The sequence below is a fragment of the Engystomops pustulosus genome, chromosome 1, assembly GCF_040894005.1.
Source record: "Engystomops pustulosus chromosome 1, aEngPut4.maternal, whole genome shotgun sequence".
In the NCBI taxonomy this organism is placed as follows: domain Eukaryota; kingdom Metazoa; phylum Chordata; class Amphibia; order Anura; family Leptodactylidae; genus Engystomops; species Engystomops pustulosus.
The window spans coordinates 231,740,710-231,761,697 of NC_092411.1; the positions used below are offsets into that span (position 1 = coordinate 231,740,710).

The following is a 20,988-nucleotide window of genomic DNA, read 5'->3' on the forward strand; positions in this document are numbered from 1 at the left end:
GCACCTTCCTGCTGCTATGGTTGTTCGCTGAGGCACCTCATCTTTGGGCCACCAGCTCATCTTAAGATGTGATGTGATGTTTGTATCTATCTTTATATGCATATATAAAATTCTGTATGTGTGTGTATACACTATGCATATGGTGTGGTGCAGTGCATATGTGTATGTAGTGTATAAACTGTATGTATTAATTTATACCTGTATGTTGTATGTACACGTGTAAGAGTATATAAAAGTGTGTGTATGAGTGTGTAACCTTATGGTGTAAAAATGTGTGTATGTGTATATGTGTGTAAATGTGTCTGTACAAATATACATATATATTTTTTAAGGGTGCATGTGTTTTCACGTTAGGCCGGTGGCACACGTGGGGTTTTGAATCCGTTTTTGGGCCGTTTTTAAGCAGTCCGTTAAAAAAAACATGCATTTTTTGAAAACGCATCCGTTTTTGACCAGTTATACCTCACACCATTATACAGGCTGTCAGTCAAGCTCTGGGGGTGTTGCTGTGCCTCCCACTCATGAATAAGCTGGACAGCTTGAATATGATAATGGCCCATTGGACATCTCACAGGTCATTTGCATACAGTTTTAGTACCTGATTGCCAGGGACGTAACTTGAGGGGGTTCAGAGTTTGCGGTCGCAACCGGGCCCAAGAGGCTTGGGGGCCCATAAGGTGTCCCTTTCCCATATGAGAAGACTAGTACTATGAACCATACATTATAGTCATGGGGGAGGAGAGGTTCTTGCACAGACTTTGCACTGGGGCCCATCAGCGTCAAGTTATGCCACTGCTCATTGCTTATGTTTTCAGGCATGTAGAGGGAAATGAAGGGATAGAGGCAATGCTCTCCAATGGCAGTTTATGAAAATATAGTCTATGGGGTTAATTTGCCTGACAGGTTCTCTTTAAAGCCTTTTCAGGCCCGGTGTTGCCTTTACACACAGGAAGCTTCCATATACGATGGCAATTTTGTTGACTGTACATCCTATGTTACATATAAGTTTTTGTTGTAATGGCTTATATTCCCATGCACTGTAGATACTGACCACAATAATTTACTTTTTTTTTTGTTTCTAGAAAAGCTTGGAGAGGCAAAGCTTTCTGAACAGTATCACACAAGATGCCGGTTCTGCACATTATGGAATTACTCAGTTCTCTGATTTGTCAGTCGAAGAATTTACTAGTAAGTTCATATCAATTGTGTGGATTCATATTATGTTATGAGGTATACAGGCTGTAATATAGGCAAGGTCCATTAGGTTTTGTTGAGGTCCATCATACATACCAATACAGGGGGACATAAAACATTAACCCCTTAAGGGCGCAGGGATTTTTCGCTCGTTTTTCACTCTCAACCTTCAAAAATCCCTAACTTTTTAATTTTTTCATGTACAGAGCTGTGTGATGTTGTTGTTGTGTGTTTTTTTTTTTTTTTGTGTACAAATTTTAGTTCTCATTGACGTTATTTATTATTGCATGCCGTGTACTGGGAAGCTGGAAAAAATTCCAAAGATGGTGAAAAAAAGCTAGCACTTGCAATTCTTTCCGCCACCTCCATGCTGGGGCGTGAAGGGGGTGGTTCGGCCTGCTGGGGGTGTACCTGTCTCCATGCTCACATGCTGCATTCTATGAAAATTTGTCGGCTGGAGCCTCTTGATGTATCTTGATGCTCAGTGGGGCTTTCATATGCCGGCACGGGGTAACTAACCCCATAGTCTTTATTCTTAAGATGCCATATGATCTCATATTTATTATTGTGTCTTTTTTTTTGTTTGATAAAGCTGCCATGTCATCCTTCTGATAAATTAGGGTGCCCGGAAAGGGATCCTATCCCACCCCCAAATCTAGCTTTAGTCTCCGTTTTAGGCCTATTGCCCACCACCGAATTTGATGCGTCTAACTTGCATCAAACTCGCATTGTGTGCTTGTCCGGTTGTTGAGTTCAGTTCCGGTTACTGAGCATTGGGGCCGGATGTTCCAACAAGCAAACAATGCAAGTTTGATGCAAGTTGGGCGTATTAAACCCGCTTGTAGCCAGGAGGCCTTAGGGTGGTGGCACACATGCCGTTCGACGTTTCTATGGTAACGCCTACGATCGGGAACGAGCCGCCACTGTTTTTTTCATTAAATTACCGCTAAACACTGACGGCTCGTTCCCGATCGCAGGTGTTTCCATAGAAACGCCGAACGGCACGGTGGGTGCCGTTGGTCTGCGTTTGCAAAAGCAGTCAAAACGGCACGTGTGCCATCAAACTTAGGGTGATGGCACACCTGGCTTTTTTAACGCGTTTTTGGCCGTTTTTAAGCAGTCCGTCAAAAAACCCATGCGTTTTTTTTAAAACGTATCCGTTTTTGACAGGTTTGACCAATTATCTTAATTCAAACTGGTCAAAAAACTGTCAAAAACGGATGCGTTTTTTGGCGGACTGCTTAAAAACTGGCCAAAAACGCCATGTGTGCCATCACCCTTAGCTGATCAGACTGAAGTGGATTTGCAACATTTTATACGACTTTATGCAAAGTTCTCTACACACAATATACGGGCAGTCCCGGGTTACGTACAAGATGGGGTCCGTAGGTTTGTTTTTAAGTTGAATTTGTATGTAAGTCGAAACTGTATATTTTATCATTGTAAATCCAGGCAAATTTTTTTTTTTTTTTTTGCCCTATTGAATTTCAAAATTTTTTTCTGTAATTGTACCAAGGATTATAAATAAAGCTTCATAACAGACACTTTAAAGAGCATCACCAGAGGTCACAGTGGGCAGAGGGGTCCGTCTGTAACTATGGGTTGTCTGTAAGTCAATTAGGGGACCGCCTGTATAGCTTAATGCAAAACAGAATACGCTTCCATAGATATTTAATATCGGATTTGTAACTGACTAATTAGTTCTACAAGCAAAAAGCGCAACACTTTGTGCCTCCGTCTTAAACGCTTCCAGCCACCATGTCCGAGGGTATGTAACCTAGCTACACTCTTTTATTTATTATGTAGCCCAGCTGGTTATTTCCTGTTGCAGCTTCATGCATGTTTGGTACTGATGTGTAGACTACACTTGTTATGCATCATTTATATTTTTGACTGTTCTGTATGGTGGTATAAACTACATGTGATGCATCTTTACTACTATAATTTTTCTGCTGAGCCATTTGGTAGTTCTTTATATAGACACCTGACATGTATTGCCATCTAGTGGCAGATGTGTGTAATTGCAGATTGATTCTTTTTTTCCTATTGCTACTGTAATGTATCCCTAATATTGTGTGCAAATTTTTATATTGGTTATGCATTTGCGTTTATTGTTACAAATAATGGAACAATTGCCTCTATTTTATCTAGATATCTATCTGAGAAGTAATCCTTATAATGACCAAGATAATTATGTGCCTTATGAGAAAGTAGATGAAGGAAATCCTTTACCTTTGCGGTTTGACTGGAGAGATAAAAATCTGGTGACTGGAGTTAAAAATCAGCTGGATGTAAGTTACATAAAATCTCTATAAAATATTAATTTTACAGCTCTGATAACGAAAGTTATGATACTGTAATGCACCAGCCATAAGACGGATCCAAAAGGGGAACGTTGGCTCCTATAGACTTATTATGGTTTCTCTAGGTTCTAGCAAGGTTTTCATAGCTGATACTGCCCAATATAACTGATATATATTATAGAAAGAGATATATATCCAGTGCACACAGTCCACATACTTTATGTATGAAGCCAACATGAAATGTAGAACAGCTTCCTGCTTTGAGCTAGATACTGTCTGCTGATATTTTTTTGTTCTTTTGGAGAACTTAAATAGTTTCAGAACTTTTCTAGTTCCAGAAAATAGAGGAACCTAATCCTACGTTAAATCTGTAGTAAAATGTCTTCTTTTCAGATTACATTGGTATTCTTTATACCCAACACATAATCTTCAGCGATAACTTCCAGCACCACATGCAATGGAAGAGCCATTGTAATCCAGAGAAATTGTGCTGCAGATGCTAAGCAGTAGCAATCGTATATATCTCCGTTGTGTCTCCCCTTTTGGTAGAAAGTTCCTTCATTGTTTTCCCTAGACTGCTTGCCTACCAGTTGTGTGTCTTGGGTATCATGAATGAAAGTCCAGGGAGACTGTTAAGAGTCTTCCAGTTTACCTTATTGTGTGTCTATAAAATTATAGTTCTGACTTGGAGGTATATAATCCACAAATATTTACCTCTGTACCACTTGGGGTGGCAATAGGTTTGGTAGGTGATCCCGGAGAAGGAGAACTGCAGTCAGTGATTGCCAAAACTTCTATTCTAGAATGTTGTCACCAGCTGTCCCCTGGTACAAATTGGGCACTGAATCGAATCCAAATCTGTTAATATGGCAGCTAGCTACTCCTATCATTAATTCAAGAGCTTACGGAGGGGGATAAATGAAAATCTAAAAAAAAAAAAATTAAACGAAATGTTCTAGAATTCATTTGGTTTGGACCCAAACTGACAGATTTGTTGAAGCTTCTGCATAATCGAGTTTCTGATAATACCATTCAAAAATAAAATGTAGTAACACGGACTAATATAATATTTTTTGTGTAATGCAGTGGAAAAAAGACCATGTGTTTTATGTTTCTGTTTGTAGTGCGGGGCCTGCTGGGCCTTCAGCATAGTTGGTGCCATAGAGTCTGCATACGCCATCAAAGGAAACGTGCTGGAGGACCTCAGTGTGCAGCAGGTTATTGACTGCTCATACTTGGATAAAGGCTGTGATGGAGGATCCACAGACAGTGCTCTGAAGTGGCTCAATCAGGTTGTTACACCTTTTTTTGTAGATTTTAGTTACATGCATGTTTTGATATATGTTATGTGATTGGTTTCTTTAACCATTTCTTTTTCAGTCTCATACAAAACTTGTGAAATATTCCAAATACCCCTTTAAAGCAAGAACGGGAATATGCCATTATTTTCCACTGACTGATTATGGAGTGCTTATAAAGGGATATAAAGCTTTTGATTTGAGGTAAACCTATTCCGTTTACTTTGGAAATCTGTTCTACATAAACTTTAAAGAGGTTTGCCCATGATAGCAAATTCTCAAATTTGAATCCATTATTGAAGTTAACAAACTAAACTTAATTTTCAACCCCTTACTTTACAATTTTACTCAGTTTTATTGATGTTTTAGCTCCTATCACTCAGTGATGGTCAGTGTAAAATTCCAGCATGCGGGTGGGGACTCTCTTAAGCAGACAGTTCATGATCCATCTGTGTTATGAGATGCTGTGTGCTGACAATGTGCTTAGATTATCAGGGTTCTGGTTTATATACAATTTCATTTAGCTTCTGGCCATTTACTAGTATCTGACACATAGAAATAGAGAGATGAGACAGATCAGAGATGAAAGATGATGAGACCCATGAGATGGATATGAAACACAATGACAATCTCAGCTATGCTGTCTCAGCCATAACATGCAAGGGGAGGGTCCGATGCAGAGAGGAGCTCAGTTCATCCTCAGACAGAAGAACACTGACCCGCACGACCCTAGACTTCTTATTTATGGTACTGAGGCAAATGAAATGGCAAACGCCAGGACTGACAGAGACAGGTTGAAATAATATCTGTGAAATTCATTTTTCCATGACGTCACCCATGACGGCCCACCTGGAGGATTACCCCTTGACCTCTGCAGGGACAGGAAGAAGAGAGGTTAAATGTCCCTCCCCCTGCATCCCTCGCCAGTGTTCTTCCTGTCCCTACACAGGCAGGGGGAAGAGAGGGTCTCTCTCCTTCTCATCTCCTTAGGGGGGTGGGAGTGGAGGGGGACGCCTTTAAGAGGCGCGGTACCTGGTACTAAGATCCTCTCCTGGCCTCGATCGATCTCCTTCCTGGCTGACATCATGGGGAGGTATTTGGTGCAATCCCTGCGGTCCTGCGACGATCTACGGCAGCACCACATGTTCCGGCTCCCGATGGTGAAACGCGGCTGCGTTCCACCAACCCCGAGGACGACTTCCGGTTTTGCGTTCCACTGGGCCGGATGACGACTTCCGGTCCGCGCGTCGCACCGGAAGTGACGCGACCCATTCACGTCATTGGCGTTCGGGAGTCAGGAGCGTGGAGCGGTGAGTTTAAAAGGCAGAGAGTCTACTAGAGACCTCTCTTGCTTCTGAGACGATCGCAGGTGGTTTTGCATATCTGAGTGTGTCACAGGCGCAGGTTAGTGAAACGCATGGTGGCAGATTGCTTATCCTTATCACCGCTCCACTTACACCTCTACCTCCTCCCTTTTCCACAGGCAGTATGGACCCAGTCCCCCTTCCTCAGACATCTGTAAGTAAGGGGGTCTGGAGGGTGGAACGTGGAGGGGGGGCCCTGTATATATATATACATCCCCTATGCTTCCTCGTGTCTTTTCTTCTCACATTCAGGAGAGAAAAGATAAAGAGAAGAAAGAGGATAAAAAAGAGGAAAAGAAGGAAGACAAGTCAAAGACTAAGACCCTTCCATCTCGTAGATGCAACATGTGTTTTAATAAACTCCCAGAATCTTATAAAAAAACGCTATGCAGAGACTGCCTTGACAGCATAATGCGGGAGGAAAAAGCGTCCTTCATGGACGAGATGAGATCCATGTTCAAATCTGAAGTAAAGAGCACAGTTGCATCCCTCTTTTCTGAAGGAATTCCTCCTAAAAGGTTCAAACCCTCTGAACCTAATCCGGAGGAGATGGATTCAGACCCTGACAGGGCTTCCTGTTCCTACCAAGGCGGTGAGGAAGAACAGCTAGACAGCCAGGAACAAAAAAATGACACTAGATTCCTTTTTTCTACGGATAAAAGAAGAGGGTTTTTCCAGTCAATAATGTGCTGGAGGACCTTATCCGGGAAGAGTGGAAAGATCCAGAAAAACGGCTATCAGTGGCCAGAGATTTCAGGAATAGGCTCGTGTTCGACGAGGAGAAATCAAAATACTGGAATTCAATCCCAGAAGTAGATATCCAGGTTACAAAGATGGTTAAAAAGACCGACCTCCCCTTTGAGGATGCGACCCAACTTAAAGACCCCATGGATCGCAAATCTGACAGTGTCTTAAAGAAAACCTGGGAATCGGCAATGCTAAATCTGAAGGCAAATGTCGCAACCACATCTATTGCCAGAACAATGACCTGCTGGCTAAACGGGTTAGAGAACCAGATTATTAGTGGAACCTCGAGAGAGAAGCTTCTGGAGTCTCTCCCACTGCTAAAATTAGCAACCACCTTCATTGCAGACGCATCAGGGGAATGCGTCAGATTTTCCGCCAAAGAAGGAGCACTCTCTAACGTCGCCCGCAGAGCCCTCTGGCTCAAGCAGTGGTCAGGAGACTTGCGATCTAAATCTAACTTATGTGGCATACCCTTTACTGGCGAGTTCCTATTTGGTCCAGAACTGGACACGATCCTGGAGAAAGCTGCAGATAGGAAAAAAAGGCTTTCCAGAACCCAGACAGAAGAGGCATTCCTTTCGTGATTCCCGCGACAAAGTTCCATCCTATCGTGGAAAAGGAAAACAAGGTAGATGGAGCTACACAAAAGGAGGTAGAGGTTATAGTTCCTTCCAGAGTTCCCAACCCAACCCTGCCAGAAAACAATGACGCCAGGGTGGGGGGAAGACTAGCTCTTTTCCCCTCTCAGTGGGAGCAAAGCATAAAGAATGCCTGGATTCTACAAGTCATACGCGACGGCTACAAGATCGAGTTGAATACCCCGCCCCCTCAAACATTTGTGACAACAAAGACATCCTCTCATCAAATGCTTCTGCTCATGTGGGAAGAGGTTCAATCTCTACTACTCAAAAATGTCATTTCTCCTGTACCTCCCCACCATCAAAGGAAAGGGTTCTACTCTCCCCTCTTCTTAGTTCAGAAACCGAACGGAGCCTACAGGATGATCATAAACTTAAAGAATCTAAATACCCATATCAAATACAGAAGATTCAAGATGGAGTCCCTAAAATCCACAACACCATTAATCCCCAAAGGGGCAGCTCTATGCACTATAGACTTAAAAGACGCGTATTACCACGTCCCAATCCATCCCATCTCTCAAAAATTCCTGAGGTTTGCCATCCGGTCCCCAGAAAACCAGGTAAGACACTTCCAATTCAGAGCTCTACCATTCGGGATCTCCTCAGCTCCCAGACTGTTCAAAATTATGGCAGAGGTGGTAGCAGTCCTAAGACAAAAGAACATACTACTGATCCCCTACTTAGACGATCTCCTTCTAGTCTCCAGCTCAGAAGAAATTTTGTTATCCCAGAGAGACACAACATTAGCAATCCTAAAAAACCTAGGTTGGATTATAAATTTCGAAAAATCAAATCTCCAACCAAGTACCAAGCAAAAATTTCTGGAAATATTGCTGGACTCAGTACATCAACACTCTCTTCTTCCAGAAGAGAAGATCAAGAATCTTACCTTACAGGTATCACTGTTCCAAAGCAGACAGAAGTGCTCAATCCGAGAGGCTATGAAACTCCTGGGCCTTCTCACGTCCAGTATAGCTGGTGTTCCCTGGGCTCAAAATCACACAAGAGATCTTCAGAATTGGATTCTTTCATCCTGGGACAAGAATCTAAACCATCTAGAAAGAAAAACCAACATTCCCCTATGGGTAAAAAGTTCGCTAAATTGGTGGAAAGCAGTGGAAAATCTCTCCAGGGGCCTAAAATGGAGCAATTGGCCAGTAACATCCATCTTGACAGATGCAAGCAAGACAGGTTGGGGAGCAAAGCTTCCAGGAAAACTGGTTCAAGGTCAGTGGTCCCAGTCAGAGATAAACAGATCATCAAATTACAAAGAACTGAAGGCAGTCTGGGAAACCCTGAAGGCCTGCTCGGATCAAGTACAAGGCAAAAACCTAAAAATATTATCAGACAACACGACCACAGTCGCCTATCTAAAACGCCAGGGGGGCACACAGTCCGCATCTCTCCAGAGAATATCAAAAAAGATCTTTCTCTGGGCAGAAGAAAATGTCCTTTCTCTGACGGCAATCCATCTGAAGGGGTCAGAAAACAAAGAGGCAGATTTCCTGAGCCGATACACTCTGGATCCCCACGAGTGGTGCCTAAACAAGGAAGTTTTCTCCCATCTAACCCAGAAATGGGGAATACCGCAAATAGATCTATTTGCCACCAGAGAAAACAAGAAAGCAGACCATTACTTCTCCCTACAGAAGAATACCCCAGACTACCTTCTAGATGCCTTCTGCCACAGTTGGCACTCAAGACTAGCCTATGCCTTCCCTCCACTTCCTCTGATCTCAAGGACGGTGCAAAAAATAAGACAAGAAGACCTCAAGATTATCTTGATAGTCCCCTTCTGGCCAAAAAGAAGCTGGTTCCCAGCACTGAAGAATTTGGCATTGGAAGAACCAGTTATTCTCCCTCAAAGGAAGGATCTCCTATATCAGGGATCTGTTCATCATCCCAATCCAGAATCACTCCATCTATCAGCCTGGATCCTGAGAAACAGATGCTGAAGGCTAAGGGTCTCTCAGAAGAAGTCATTGCAACATTACAGGCAAGTCGGAAGCCAGTTACTTCAGCAATCTACCATAAAATCTGGAAAAGATTTTTATCCTTTTGCCATCCTGAAATTCCTAATCTGTCTTCCCCTAACATACAGCAGATATTGGAGTTTCTTCAAGCCGGGTTGACCAAAGGCCTAAAGACCAGCACACTAAAGGTCCAAGTCTCAGCCCTCAGCGTCTTCTTCGACGTCTCTCTGGCTGACCATAGGTGGGTAAGACGGTTTCTTAGAGCATCCACTAGACTAAGTCCTAAATGTCCTGTCAGGACCCCTCCCTGGGATTTATCAATAGTCCTGAATGGCCTTATACAGGGTCCTTTCGAGCCTCTAGAGGACGCAAGCATTAAAAACATCACCTTAAAAACTGCCTTTCTTGTTGCCATAACAACAGCCAGAAGGTTAGGAGAAATTCAAGCACTCTCCATTTAATGAACCTTACCTAAAAATTACGGACGATAGAATATCCTTGATGCTTGATCCAAATTTCCTGCCCAAAGTAACAACAGATTTCCATCGTAACCAGGAAATTATTCTCCCCTCCTTTTGCCAAAAACCAAAAACTTCAGGAGAAGCTAAATGGCATACCTTAGATGTGAGAAGAATAGTGCTACACCATCTCAAAATAACTAATAACTGGCGGAAAGACTCAAACTTGTTTCTTCAGTTCCAGGGCAAGAACAGAGGGAGAAAAGCGTCAAAGATCACCATCGCCCGCTGGATTAGACAGACTATCAGGGACTGTTATTCTATCCAGAACTTAGAAGCTCCTACGAACCTCAAGGCCCATTCTACCAGGGCAGTAGCCACTTCCTGGGCAGAGCGAGCAGGAGCTTCCCTGGACCAAATCTGTAAAGCCGCAACCTGGTCCAGTTCCACAACCTTTGCAAAACACTACAGACTGGACTTACATTCTGCCAAGGACTTATCATTCGGTAGAAAAGTTCTACAAACAGTAGTCCCTCCCTAAAAAAAATTCCTTTGTTATCTGGTACATCTCCAGGTGGGCCGTCATGGGGGCCGTCATGGAAAGCGAGAATTAGACTCACCGGTAATTTGTTTTCCATCTAGTCCACCATGACGGCCTGGAATTTTTTCCCAACCCTTACAAATGTTATTATATGGTTTTTTATTGTATGTGGAGTAACATGCTAATAAAACCTCTTGCATCCTTCCTTGGTGTAATTATTTGGTAGAACACTGGCGAGGGATGCAGGGGGAGGGACATTTAACCTCTCTTCTTCCTGTCCCTGCAGAGGTCAAGGGGTAATCCTCCAGGTGGGCCGTCATGGTGGACTAGATGGAAAACGAATTACCGGTGAGTCTAATTCTCGCTTTTTTTGATAAACATTGAATTAGGGAATGTTATCCTGAGTATAATTAAGAATCTTGTCTTCATGGTGATACCCGTTTAAAGAAGATTGAAGAGCAGTTCTGAAAACTTATCACAACCAATCGGAGATCAGCTGAGCTCTGATTGGTTGCCATGGGCAACTAGAACAGTTCTGCTCTTACTTATGGTAAATTTTCCCAACTTTGTGTGTGTGTATATGTATGTATGTGTATATGTGTATATATATGTATGTGTATATATATATATATATATATATATATTTTTATTACACTCACCGGCCACTTTATTAGGTACACCTGTCCAACTGCTCGTTAGCACTTAATTTCTAATCAGCCAATCACATGGCGGCAACTCAGTGCATTTAGGCATGTAGACATGGTCAAGACAATCTCCTGCAGTTCAAACCGAGCATCAGTATGGGGAAAAAAGGTGATTTGAGTGCCTTTGAACGTGGCATGGTTGTTGGTGCCAGAAGGGCTGGTCTGAGTATTTCAGAAACTGCTGATCTACTGGGATTTTCACGCACAACCATCTCTAGGGTTTACAGAGAATGGTCCGAAAAAGAACATCCAGTGAGCGGCAGTTCTGTGGGCGGAAATGGCTTGTTGATGCCAGAGGTCAGAGGAGAATGGGCAGACTGGTTCGAGCTGATAGAAAGGCAACAGTGACTCAAATCGCCACCCGTTACAACCAAGGTAGGCAGAAGAGCACAGTACGTCGAACTTTGAGGCAGATGGGCTACAGCAGCAGAAGACCACACCGGGTTCCACTCCTTTCAGCTAAGAACAGGAAACTGAGGCTACAATTTGCACAAGCTCATCGAAATTGGACAGTAGAAGATTGGAAAAACATTGCCTGGTCTGATGAGTCTCGATTTCTGCTGCGACATTCTGATTGTAGGGTCAGAATTTGGCGTCAACAACATGAAAGCATGGATCCATCCTGCCTTGTATCAACGGTTCAGGCTGATGGTGGTGGTGTCATGGTGTGGGGAATATTTTCTTGGCACTCTTTGGGCCCCTTGGTACCAATTGAGCATCGTTGCAACGCCACAGCCTACCTGAGCATTGTCGCTGACCATGTCCATCCCTTTATGACCACAATGTACGCAACATCTGATGGCTACTTTCAGCAGGATAATGCGCCATGTCATAAAGCTGGAATCATCTCAGACTGGTTTCTTGAACATGACAATGAGTTCACTGTACTCAAATGGCCTCCACAGTCACCAGATCTCAATCCAATAGAGCATCTTTGGGATGTGGTGGAACGGGAGATTCGCATCATGGATGTGCAGCCGACAAATCTGCGGCAACTGTGTGATGCCATCATGTCAATATGGACCAAAATCTCTGAGGAATGCTTCCAGCACCTTGTTGAATCTATGCCACAAAGAATTGAGGCAGTTCTGAACGCAAAAGGGGGTCCAACCTGTTACTAGCATGGTGTACCTAATAAAGTGGCCGGTGAGTGTATATATATCATTATTTACATTGTTGAGTCATGATCAGACATGGCATCTGTTGTACAAGTCTTTGGAGTAAATTTTGCACAGTAATATCATAATAAATTGCAATTTTGTAACAAGGGTTTTTGTTGAAGGGAACCAATCTTTCAAAACGGTGTGCAATCTTCAGGCTGCAGGTTATAGAGCTGAAGATTTTGTGTATATTTGCTTACCTTCATCCTTGTAGAACTGTGTGTACAGAGGCTTCTGTCAGTCATTAATTAGGACCACCCTTTGGACTCCTAAGCATAGAATGAACAAATATCAATTAATAAATTACAAGTTTTGCGGATTTTCTCACAATGCTATATATGTCTGATTAGCTCTTCCTCCTCTATTACTTATAGCCTACAGATTAGACTGCAACAACCACATGACTGGTTCTTAAAGGGGTTGTACGGGAATAAAAAAAATGGTTGCCATATCACCACTGGCCTCTGTATACAAATAGAAGTCAGAGAGATGTGAAACTTTATTGTTGAACATAACTTAAAATCGCAAAACAAATATAATAGTGTGTATAATGTCCATAAAGCAACTTAAAAAAAAAAGCATAGGACTAGCCACATAAAACTTAACTTTTAATATTATATATGATAAAAATAACTTCATAAGTAAAGACACAATAATAAACACAGTAATTAAAAAAATGGAGCAGTCTTACCAGTTCGGGCAACAGGCTTCGAGATATGTATCCCTATAAGGGACCTAGGAGGGAGATACCTGTATATACTTGCCCTCAACACTTATACGGTCCCTAGCACCCCAGTTGCTCCCGTCCTGACAAGGGCAGTACCCATGCCATCCCTAGACCAGTGTACTGTCTTGCCCTAAAGGTATGACCTAAAAGAGGTGCTCCCCGTCCCCTCTTTTAGGTCCTAGCTTTAGCACATTTACAACACAAGACCCTTAAAGGGGTATTTCCATGAAGACAAGATTCTTAAATGTACTCAGGATAACAAAATACAGGCGGTCCCCTACTTAAGAACACTCGACTTACATACAACCCCTAGTTACAAACGGACCACTGGATATTGGTAATTTATTGTACTTTAGCCCCAGGCTACAATAAGCAGCTGTAACAGTTATCAAATGTGTCTGTAATGAAGCTTTAGTGTTAATCCTGATTTTTATGACAACCCAACATTTTTAAAATCCAATTGTCGAAGAGACCAAAAAAGTTCTGGCTGGGATTACAATGATAAAATATACAGTTCCGACTTACATACAAATTCAACTTAAGAACAAACCTACAGACCCTAACTTGTATGTAACCCGGGGACTGCCTGTAACACATTTTTTCTTACCTGTCTCTATCAGTCCTGGTGTATACAATTTTGGTTTCCCGGGATCGGACCTTAAATCTTCTTTCTTCGATGGAGGGGCATGGCAGGTTCTTCTCATGAATAGCTTCTCCCCTCTGCCTCCTGCTCTTGCCCCCTCCATTACAAGACGCGCTCCCACACAGACACTTCCTGCCTCCAGGCAGCAGCGTACACAGACTAGCTCTACACGCTACAGGCCAGATAAGATCTTTATCCAGAGGCACTCTTTGTGTGTTATAACTCAGATGTAGCTGAGCAGAAGTGTGTTATTGTGTCTTATATGCATCTCTTGGATCTCATCATCTCTGATCAGTTTCGTCTCTTTCTTTTTCTATGTGTCACATAATAAGAGAATGTTCAGATGCTAAATAAAAGTGAAGATAGACCTAACCCTTATAATCTAAGCACATTGTCAGCACACAGCATCTCATAGCACAAAGGGATCATAATGTGCCTGCTTAGAGAGTTCTACGCTCTGGAATATTACTCACCATCACTATGTGATAAGAGCTAAAACAGCAATAAAACTGAGTAAAATTGTAGAGTAAATGGGTTAAAAATGAGCTTTGTTGTGTAACCATCACTAGGGGATTAACATTTGAGAACTTTCTTTCATTGGCAAACCCCTTTAAACTACTAGTCCCACCCATGAATAGCTTACATGGATCTTATTATCCTTTTGCCCAGCCCAGCCCATCCCTATGGTTTATTATCTTATTAATAATTTATCTCCACAGTGTTGTGAGTCCCTGGTTTACTTTGTTTAATTCTCCTTGTCACAAACAGTACATTATGTTCTGCTTGTATATCTTTTATCATGTGCCGATGTTTTACAACTATTACTCAATATTGTACCACTTTTGACCTATAATTGTGGTAAAAATTCACACATGATATTAAATTCACACCATATTAAATTAGTGTACTGTATTTTTCGGCCTATAAGGCGCACCGGACTATAAGGCGCACCTCTAATAATTGCCTGCTAAGACATTTAGGTTCATATATAAGGCGCACTGGAGTATAAGGCGCAGGATCAAATGCAGTACCTAAAAATGACCAGCAGGTGGCAGACCTGTGCACAGTACAAGCCAGCTACACTTCCCGGGAAACTTGTCTTCAGCGCGTCAGAGAGCTCCGATCTCAGAGGTATGGGCTGCTGGGGGTTAATGCAGGGTGATGCAGGAGGGGTTAAGCGGTCTCCCTCTGCCCCTTCTCCTTCCGTCCTCAGCCAGGGTGTTATTCCTGTGGGGTTCCCTGTGGCTCCTTCTTTTTCCCCTGTTACAGGGCTGTCGTGTATGGGGGATTTCTTACTGATGATGATGATGATTGCCTCGTGGTCGACACTATGGCAGCTCTGGTCTCTCCATGCTAGGGGAGGGCAGGATGGGCACAATGTTAGTTGTGGTGCCAGGGCACTTCAGGAGCTAGGGACCCTGTATACTGTGTGGGAAGGTGCAGGGAATTTCTGGGAATGGAGCTATTAAACACTGGTAAATGTACAGCACAGCTTGTCTGTAGTACATTTCTGTATAAGTTCATATATAAGGCGCACCTTTGATTTCTGAGAAAATTAAAGAATTTTTGGTGCGCCTTATAGGCCGAAAAATACAGTACATAAAATGCTCCTTTTTCTGTAGCATTTTAGTTATGTTGCCCTTTTTGGTCTTTGGATTCCCTCTCAGGACATCAGATAGTTGCTGATGTAAAGAGGATCCATGCAGTTACACTGAGTTACTGAGTGTGTGTGTGACCACCAACACTGGACACTCAAGGTGGACATTCTAGGAGGGAATAAAAAGAACACCAGGGGGTGCGATAACAAATGTGAAAAACAATTACAAAAATTAACTATGTAATGTGAAGTTGTGGGACAGCCTTGTTGATAGCAGTTAAAGGGTTAGGCCCCTTCCACACTAGCGAGTGTGATGCGATGAACTCGCATCACACTCGCAACGCAAGCTGCCGGGAACACACGGCCCGAACGCTGCACCGCGGGAGTGAACTCAGCATGTCAGTTCACTACCGCGGTGCAGCGTCCGGGCCGTGCGTTCCCGGCAGCTTGCGTTGCGAGTGTGATGCGAGTTCATCGCATCACACTCGCTAGTGTGGAAGGGGCCTTAATCAAACCATTTATCATTTTGCTTGTAAAATGTGATGATATTTAAAGCCAAGGTCTCTAGCCTATACTATTGTAGGTGTGACATGTCCTTACAGCATACTTGTAGATTTGCAGAAGCCACAGGGTAATGAACATGACCCTACATGATTAGACATGTTTGTGTACAATAAGTTTTCTTTCACTTATTTTTGTGTAGGAGATTAGTATCTTTCATTCCTATTGACCATTGCCATATTTTTCTACAGTGGTGTTGAAGAGAAAATGATGAACCTGTTGATAAGATTTGGGCCATTGGCAGTCATAGTTGATGCCTTGAGCTGGCAGGACTACCTTGGAGGGATAATTCAGCATCACTGTTCCAGTGGACATTCCAATCACGCCGTCCTTGTAGTGGGTTTTGATACAACAGGTAAGAAGTCACTTTCTTAAAATACCATATATACTCGAGTAAAAGCCAAGGCACCTAATTTTACCAAAAACTTGGAAAACCTATTGACTCGAGAATAAGCCTAGGGTTGGAAATGTATAGGGTAGGAAATGTATACCTCCCCAGTATATAGCCAGACAGCTAACCCCCAGCCAGCCCTCTTGTAGTACTGTATATAGCCAGCCAGCCCCCAGTATGCCTAGCACATAAAAAAAATAAACTGAGTACTCACTATTCCGACGCCTGGGGTAGCTTCTTTCTTAATGTGTGCCGACACAGCCCGGCCGGCGCACAGGCTATGATGTCAGCCGCTGCACATAAAGAAAGAAGAGGAGCTGCATGAACCTGTCACCGACCTGGAGCTGGCACACATGAAGAAAGAAGAGGACCTGCCTGGGGTGTAGGTAAGGGTATTTTTTTATATACCCGAGTATAAGCAGAGTGGGGAATTTTCAGCACAAAAATTGTGCTGAAAAACTCTGCTTATACTGTACTTTAGTTTATATGGTAATAGTCAGGATATATTTTGGGTATGCCCTGGACTGGTTAATTTACTATAGCCAAATTTATAATAGATTTCGTATAGTCTATACATCTTAGTAAAGTAATTTGCCAGTGCAGCGATTATCAAGACTGGCGTACAATTCCCCAGTCTTAATTCATTTCCCCCACTGACCTGTACATACTGGGGCACTAGGGATATAATGAAAGGAGGGGGGGGATCACCAGAATGCTGCTTTAACATGATCAAAATCTGTGCCACTGTACATCAAAATTAATTTTCTTGTACATTATTTGGCTCTGAAAACAAATCCTCATTTTTAAATTTTTTTGTTATTTAGTTGTATATAAATTCTTTTTTTTTTTTTACAGGTAACACCCCTTATTGGATAGTGAAGAATTCTTGGGGTACATCTTGGGGTATAGATGGATATGTTCATGTCAAAATGGGAAAGAACATTTGCGGTGAGTTTTATTTTAATGACTAGCTTTAACTACAGTAGGGTCTATGGGTTGGGGTGCAGTTCATCCAGTATGGCCAGTGTTTTTGCGATGGCAGTTACACATCATTACTATGGTAACAGAGCAATAAAACCTGTTATATCTTCACGGGGAGCAGAGTATAAGAGGCAGGAGGAGTTACTGAGAACTAAAGGATCATGGAACTTGTAGTTTCCAGTGGCGGCCATCTTAGTGATAACTCCACCTACTTTAGAGAGGCCATACATTTTGTAAATCATAAAATCAAATTATTTAAGCTCCGTTTTGTGACTAGTGACATTGAGTATTGTTATATTCATTTATTTATATCATCATGGGTTTTGTGTCAGACGTTCATATTCCCGGAATACCCCTTTAAGTTTTAAGCATGCGCAGTAGCCCCTTCAGTGCCGGCAGCTGCCACAATACGCATGTGTGCTCTGCCACAGAGGAGTATGCAGAGGACATGGAAAATGGTGTGACAGCATAGGCTACTGGGCCACGGAGTATCCTTTACTCCCTAGTTTAGGGCTTAGGGTTTTAATAGAAACCTACTATCCAATATACCTTATTAGGTAGAATTCCTGATGCTAGGTTTCCTTTAAACTGTAATGGATTCAAGCATATTCGTCACTAAATTTTGCTTCCCTGATCCATAAATACAGGAGCATTGATTGTCATTTTGGGCCAAATTCTAGTACGCTCCGTTACACGTGAATGGGTTGGGCACAAATAAGAAAGCTTAACGAAGTTAGTAACTGAATATTGAAAATCTGCAGGAAGTTGATGATCAGTGGTTGTTAGATCACCGACTGGAGAAAAGGGAAGACTTTCTTATTCATCCCCAAAAGTATACACTGCAATTTTCGTTTTACAATTTTTAAATGTATTTTATGCTTGTGAAAGGATTGTGCAGAAGTTTGTAATTTGAAACACAATGTTAAATTTTAAGGAAATGGCTAATCCAGGTCACATAGTTACCTAGCAAAAACCGTTAGAGCCGATCCTATATTCCTGTCAGCCAATCCATGTCCTATTAAAGGTTATGACTTTTGATTGCTGTGATGAGTTGAGGAGGAGTTTGGAGCTGAAAAAGCAGAAATCTGTTTTAATGTTAACTCCACCGAAAACTGAGTAAGGAATTGATGTAACTGGCAAAATTGCATGTAAGGTATTAAAGAAATCCTTCCTCTGAATAAAGTATAGTTTGCAGGGTTGTTGACCTATGATCACCATTATAGTGGTCAAAGGTTTTTACTTAATATTAATAAACTAATGTTTTGTTGGTAATTTCTTTGCAGGGATAGCAGACTTTGTGACTTTCCCATTGATGTGATAAGAACAGAAAATAGGAATACCATAATGGAAGACCACATGTAACATTGACCTCCGTAATGTGTCAGGTCCACCTCAAACACTTTTGTCTCCTCTAGGACATCTAGAAAATTGAGAGTGAACAAATCGTATTTCCTTTCTTTTACCTTCCTCATAAATAGTCTGTTTCACAACCAGTGATCTAGTACTGAGAATGTGATGTAAACATATTGCTTGCTGGGGGACTTGAATAGGCCCCTTTCTTGATTTTGCATTGACAGAGAAAGGGAAGTATTTACACGAACAACCATGAGAGGTAATGACCATCTTTCATCTGAATTAAATTGGTTAGCCACTAATACAAAAGTTTCAAGGGTAAGTACATGGCCCTATTAGGGTCGCTCATATTGTGCTTGCCTTGGTAAACTTATCCGACAAAATAAAGATTCAGGACTTCCAGAGACCTCCTGTGTGCCAACGACTGCAGGCAGACCCTCCATGAACACCACTACCATCAGTGGTCCGAGGGGCATGTGGATGTCCTTTGCATGCCCCTGCAACCACATGACTTGGGACTCGCACTGACTACAGAGAGAAAGTTTACCAGGTTAAGTACAATATTGGTGACTCTTGTATTTGTGGCCAGCCCCTTTTTAATTTGTCTTTTTAGGATTAAAGGAAAAGTGATGTAATGATACAAGTAAGGATAGATTCTCACCACATTTTTTAATACACTCAATATTTATGCTGGTAAAGCTCCAGGTGTATACACTAAGTGTACCCATAAACTTATGCTGGCGAACAGACGCATAGGTCTGGAAAAATTTCCATCCGGCACTCTGAGGTAACTACATTGCAAAGAATACTATACTAAAACTGTGCATAGAGGTATCTGCGTACATACACACTATATCTAATAAATGTCACTGCTGTATACTATACCCTAATGATTTATTGGCTTAGATTACCCAGTCTTGTACCAATTTAGGCAATTTCTTCAAACCACAATGGTGACCTATGATCAAAAAAGGCCTTAATACAAAAAGGGATTTTCTATGATGCGTAAAGGTGGTTTCACGTTGGCGTTTTTTTTTTTTTTTTTTCCACATCAGTGATTTTGCACTGAAGACGTTAAGGCTTATGGACACATACAGATTGGTTTCCTCTTCCTGGCTTTAGTGATTTTTCACTGATGCCTTACTGACCCATTCTTTTCACTGGGCTTTTCCACAATTTTAGTTTTTTTTTCAGTGATCAGTTTTTTTCCCACTGATCCAAAGTTGTCAGTGAACACAAAAAGAACAGGTTCTAAACTAAAGTGTAAGAAAGCCCATTGAAAAGTACGGTTCAGTAGGACCTCAGTGGAAAATCACTGAAACCAGGAAGAGAGAACCAATCTGTATGTGTCCATAAGCCAAAATGGCTTCAGTGAGAAATCACTGATGTGAAAAAAACGCCAGTGTGAAACCACACTTATGCATGTAACTTGTCCTTTTTCATTTTCTAATGTATGGTCTATCCAGTTTGAGGACTGTATACACTAGTGTGTTTTTATAATGCATATATTTTCAATTAGAGACCTTCCATTTTGCATATCTCTAATGCTGTCAACACCTTAATGAATTCCTTGATTTGTTTTAAAATGACAAGTCCCACATTATAGCCTACCAAACACAGATTACCTTAGTAGCCCTATAGAAGTGCATTGAGTGCTGTGCACACCACCACTCTATTCACACGCTCCAGTTAGGACCCCGCATTCATGATCACTAAGAGTAAGATATTGGACTCCCAGGAATCAAAAACGTATTTCCAATTATGGAATTGTTTTACCTAATATACAATTCCACACCAATACAGAACATCCAAGTGAGATGAAAGTTAGGATCTTGTTTCTCCCCAGTTGCTTGAACCAGCTGCATCCAAAAACTGTGTGCCCCACCCTCTCCTAGTGTCTGAGCCCCATGTTGTGGCATAGAATTTGTTATGACTGAAACCATGCCTGCTCATTCCCTATTCTGTGAATAGAGTATAAGAGTTATAAATGGATAAACCCATTTTTAAGATTGCACTATAGTTTTTGCTCTGTAAAATATGTTGATATATTGTTGTATATTATATGGACATTGGCCAGTAACCATAAAAAAAGTTATCCATAAATAACTTGTATCTCTTATTGTACAATGGGATAACTGCCATTTATTTACACAAGGAACCTCAGATTAGACAAGTTGCGGCTAACCATGCATGGGTGAAAGCCCTTCTATGGTGCCCAGTAGCTGCACGATTGCACTTATATCAGTGGTGGCATTCATTACTACCATTTACTGCTTGTAGTTATTCAGCTAGTTGTGTCTGTAGAAACTTATCATTGGGACATACTCGTAGTGATGCCTGTGTCTCATCAGA

General features: G+C 41.9%; 1 protein-coding gene across 3 annotated transcripts in view; it reads left to right on the forward strand.

Annotated features, from left to right (window-relative positions):
- CTSO (cathepsin O) overlaps positions 1 to 19,678 on the forward strand; it is a 45,100-nt gene extending 25,422 nt beyond the window's left edge. For all 3 annotated transcript variants that reach the window (XM_072120769.1, XM_072120778.1, XM_072120762.1), the window contains exons 2-8: positions 1,083 to 1,188; positions 3,346 to 3,485; positions 4,622 to 4,789; positions 4,878 to 4,999; positions 16,103 to 16,266; positions 17,158 to 17,250; positions 18,567 to 19,678. In XM_072120769.1, coding sequence (XP_071976870.1) covers positions 1,083 to 1,188; positions 3,346 to 3,485; positions 4,622 to 4,789; positions 4,878 to 4,999; positions 16,103 to 16,266; positions 17,158 to 17,250; positions 18,567 to 18,601 — 828 coding nt within the window. In that variant the 3' untranslated portion in view covers positions 18,602 to 19,678. The remainder of the gene's footprint in view (positions 1 to 1,082; positions 1,189 to 3,345; positions 3,486 to 4,621; positions 4,790 to 4,877; positions 5,000 to 16,102; positions 16,267 to 17,157; positions 17,251 to 18,566) is intronic.
- Positions 19,679 to 20,988: the final 1,310 nt, after the last annotated feature.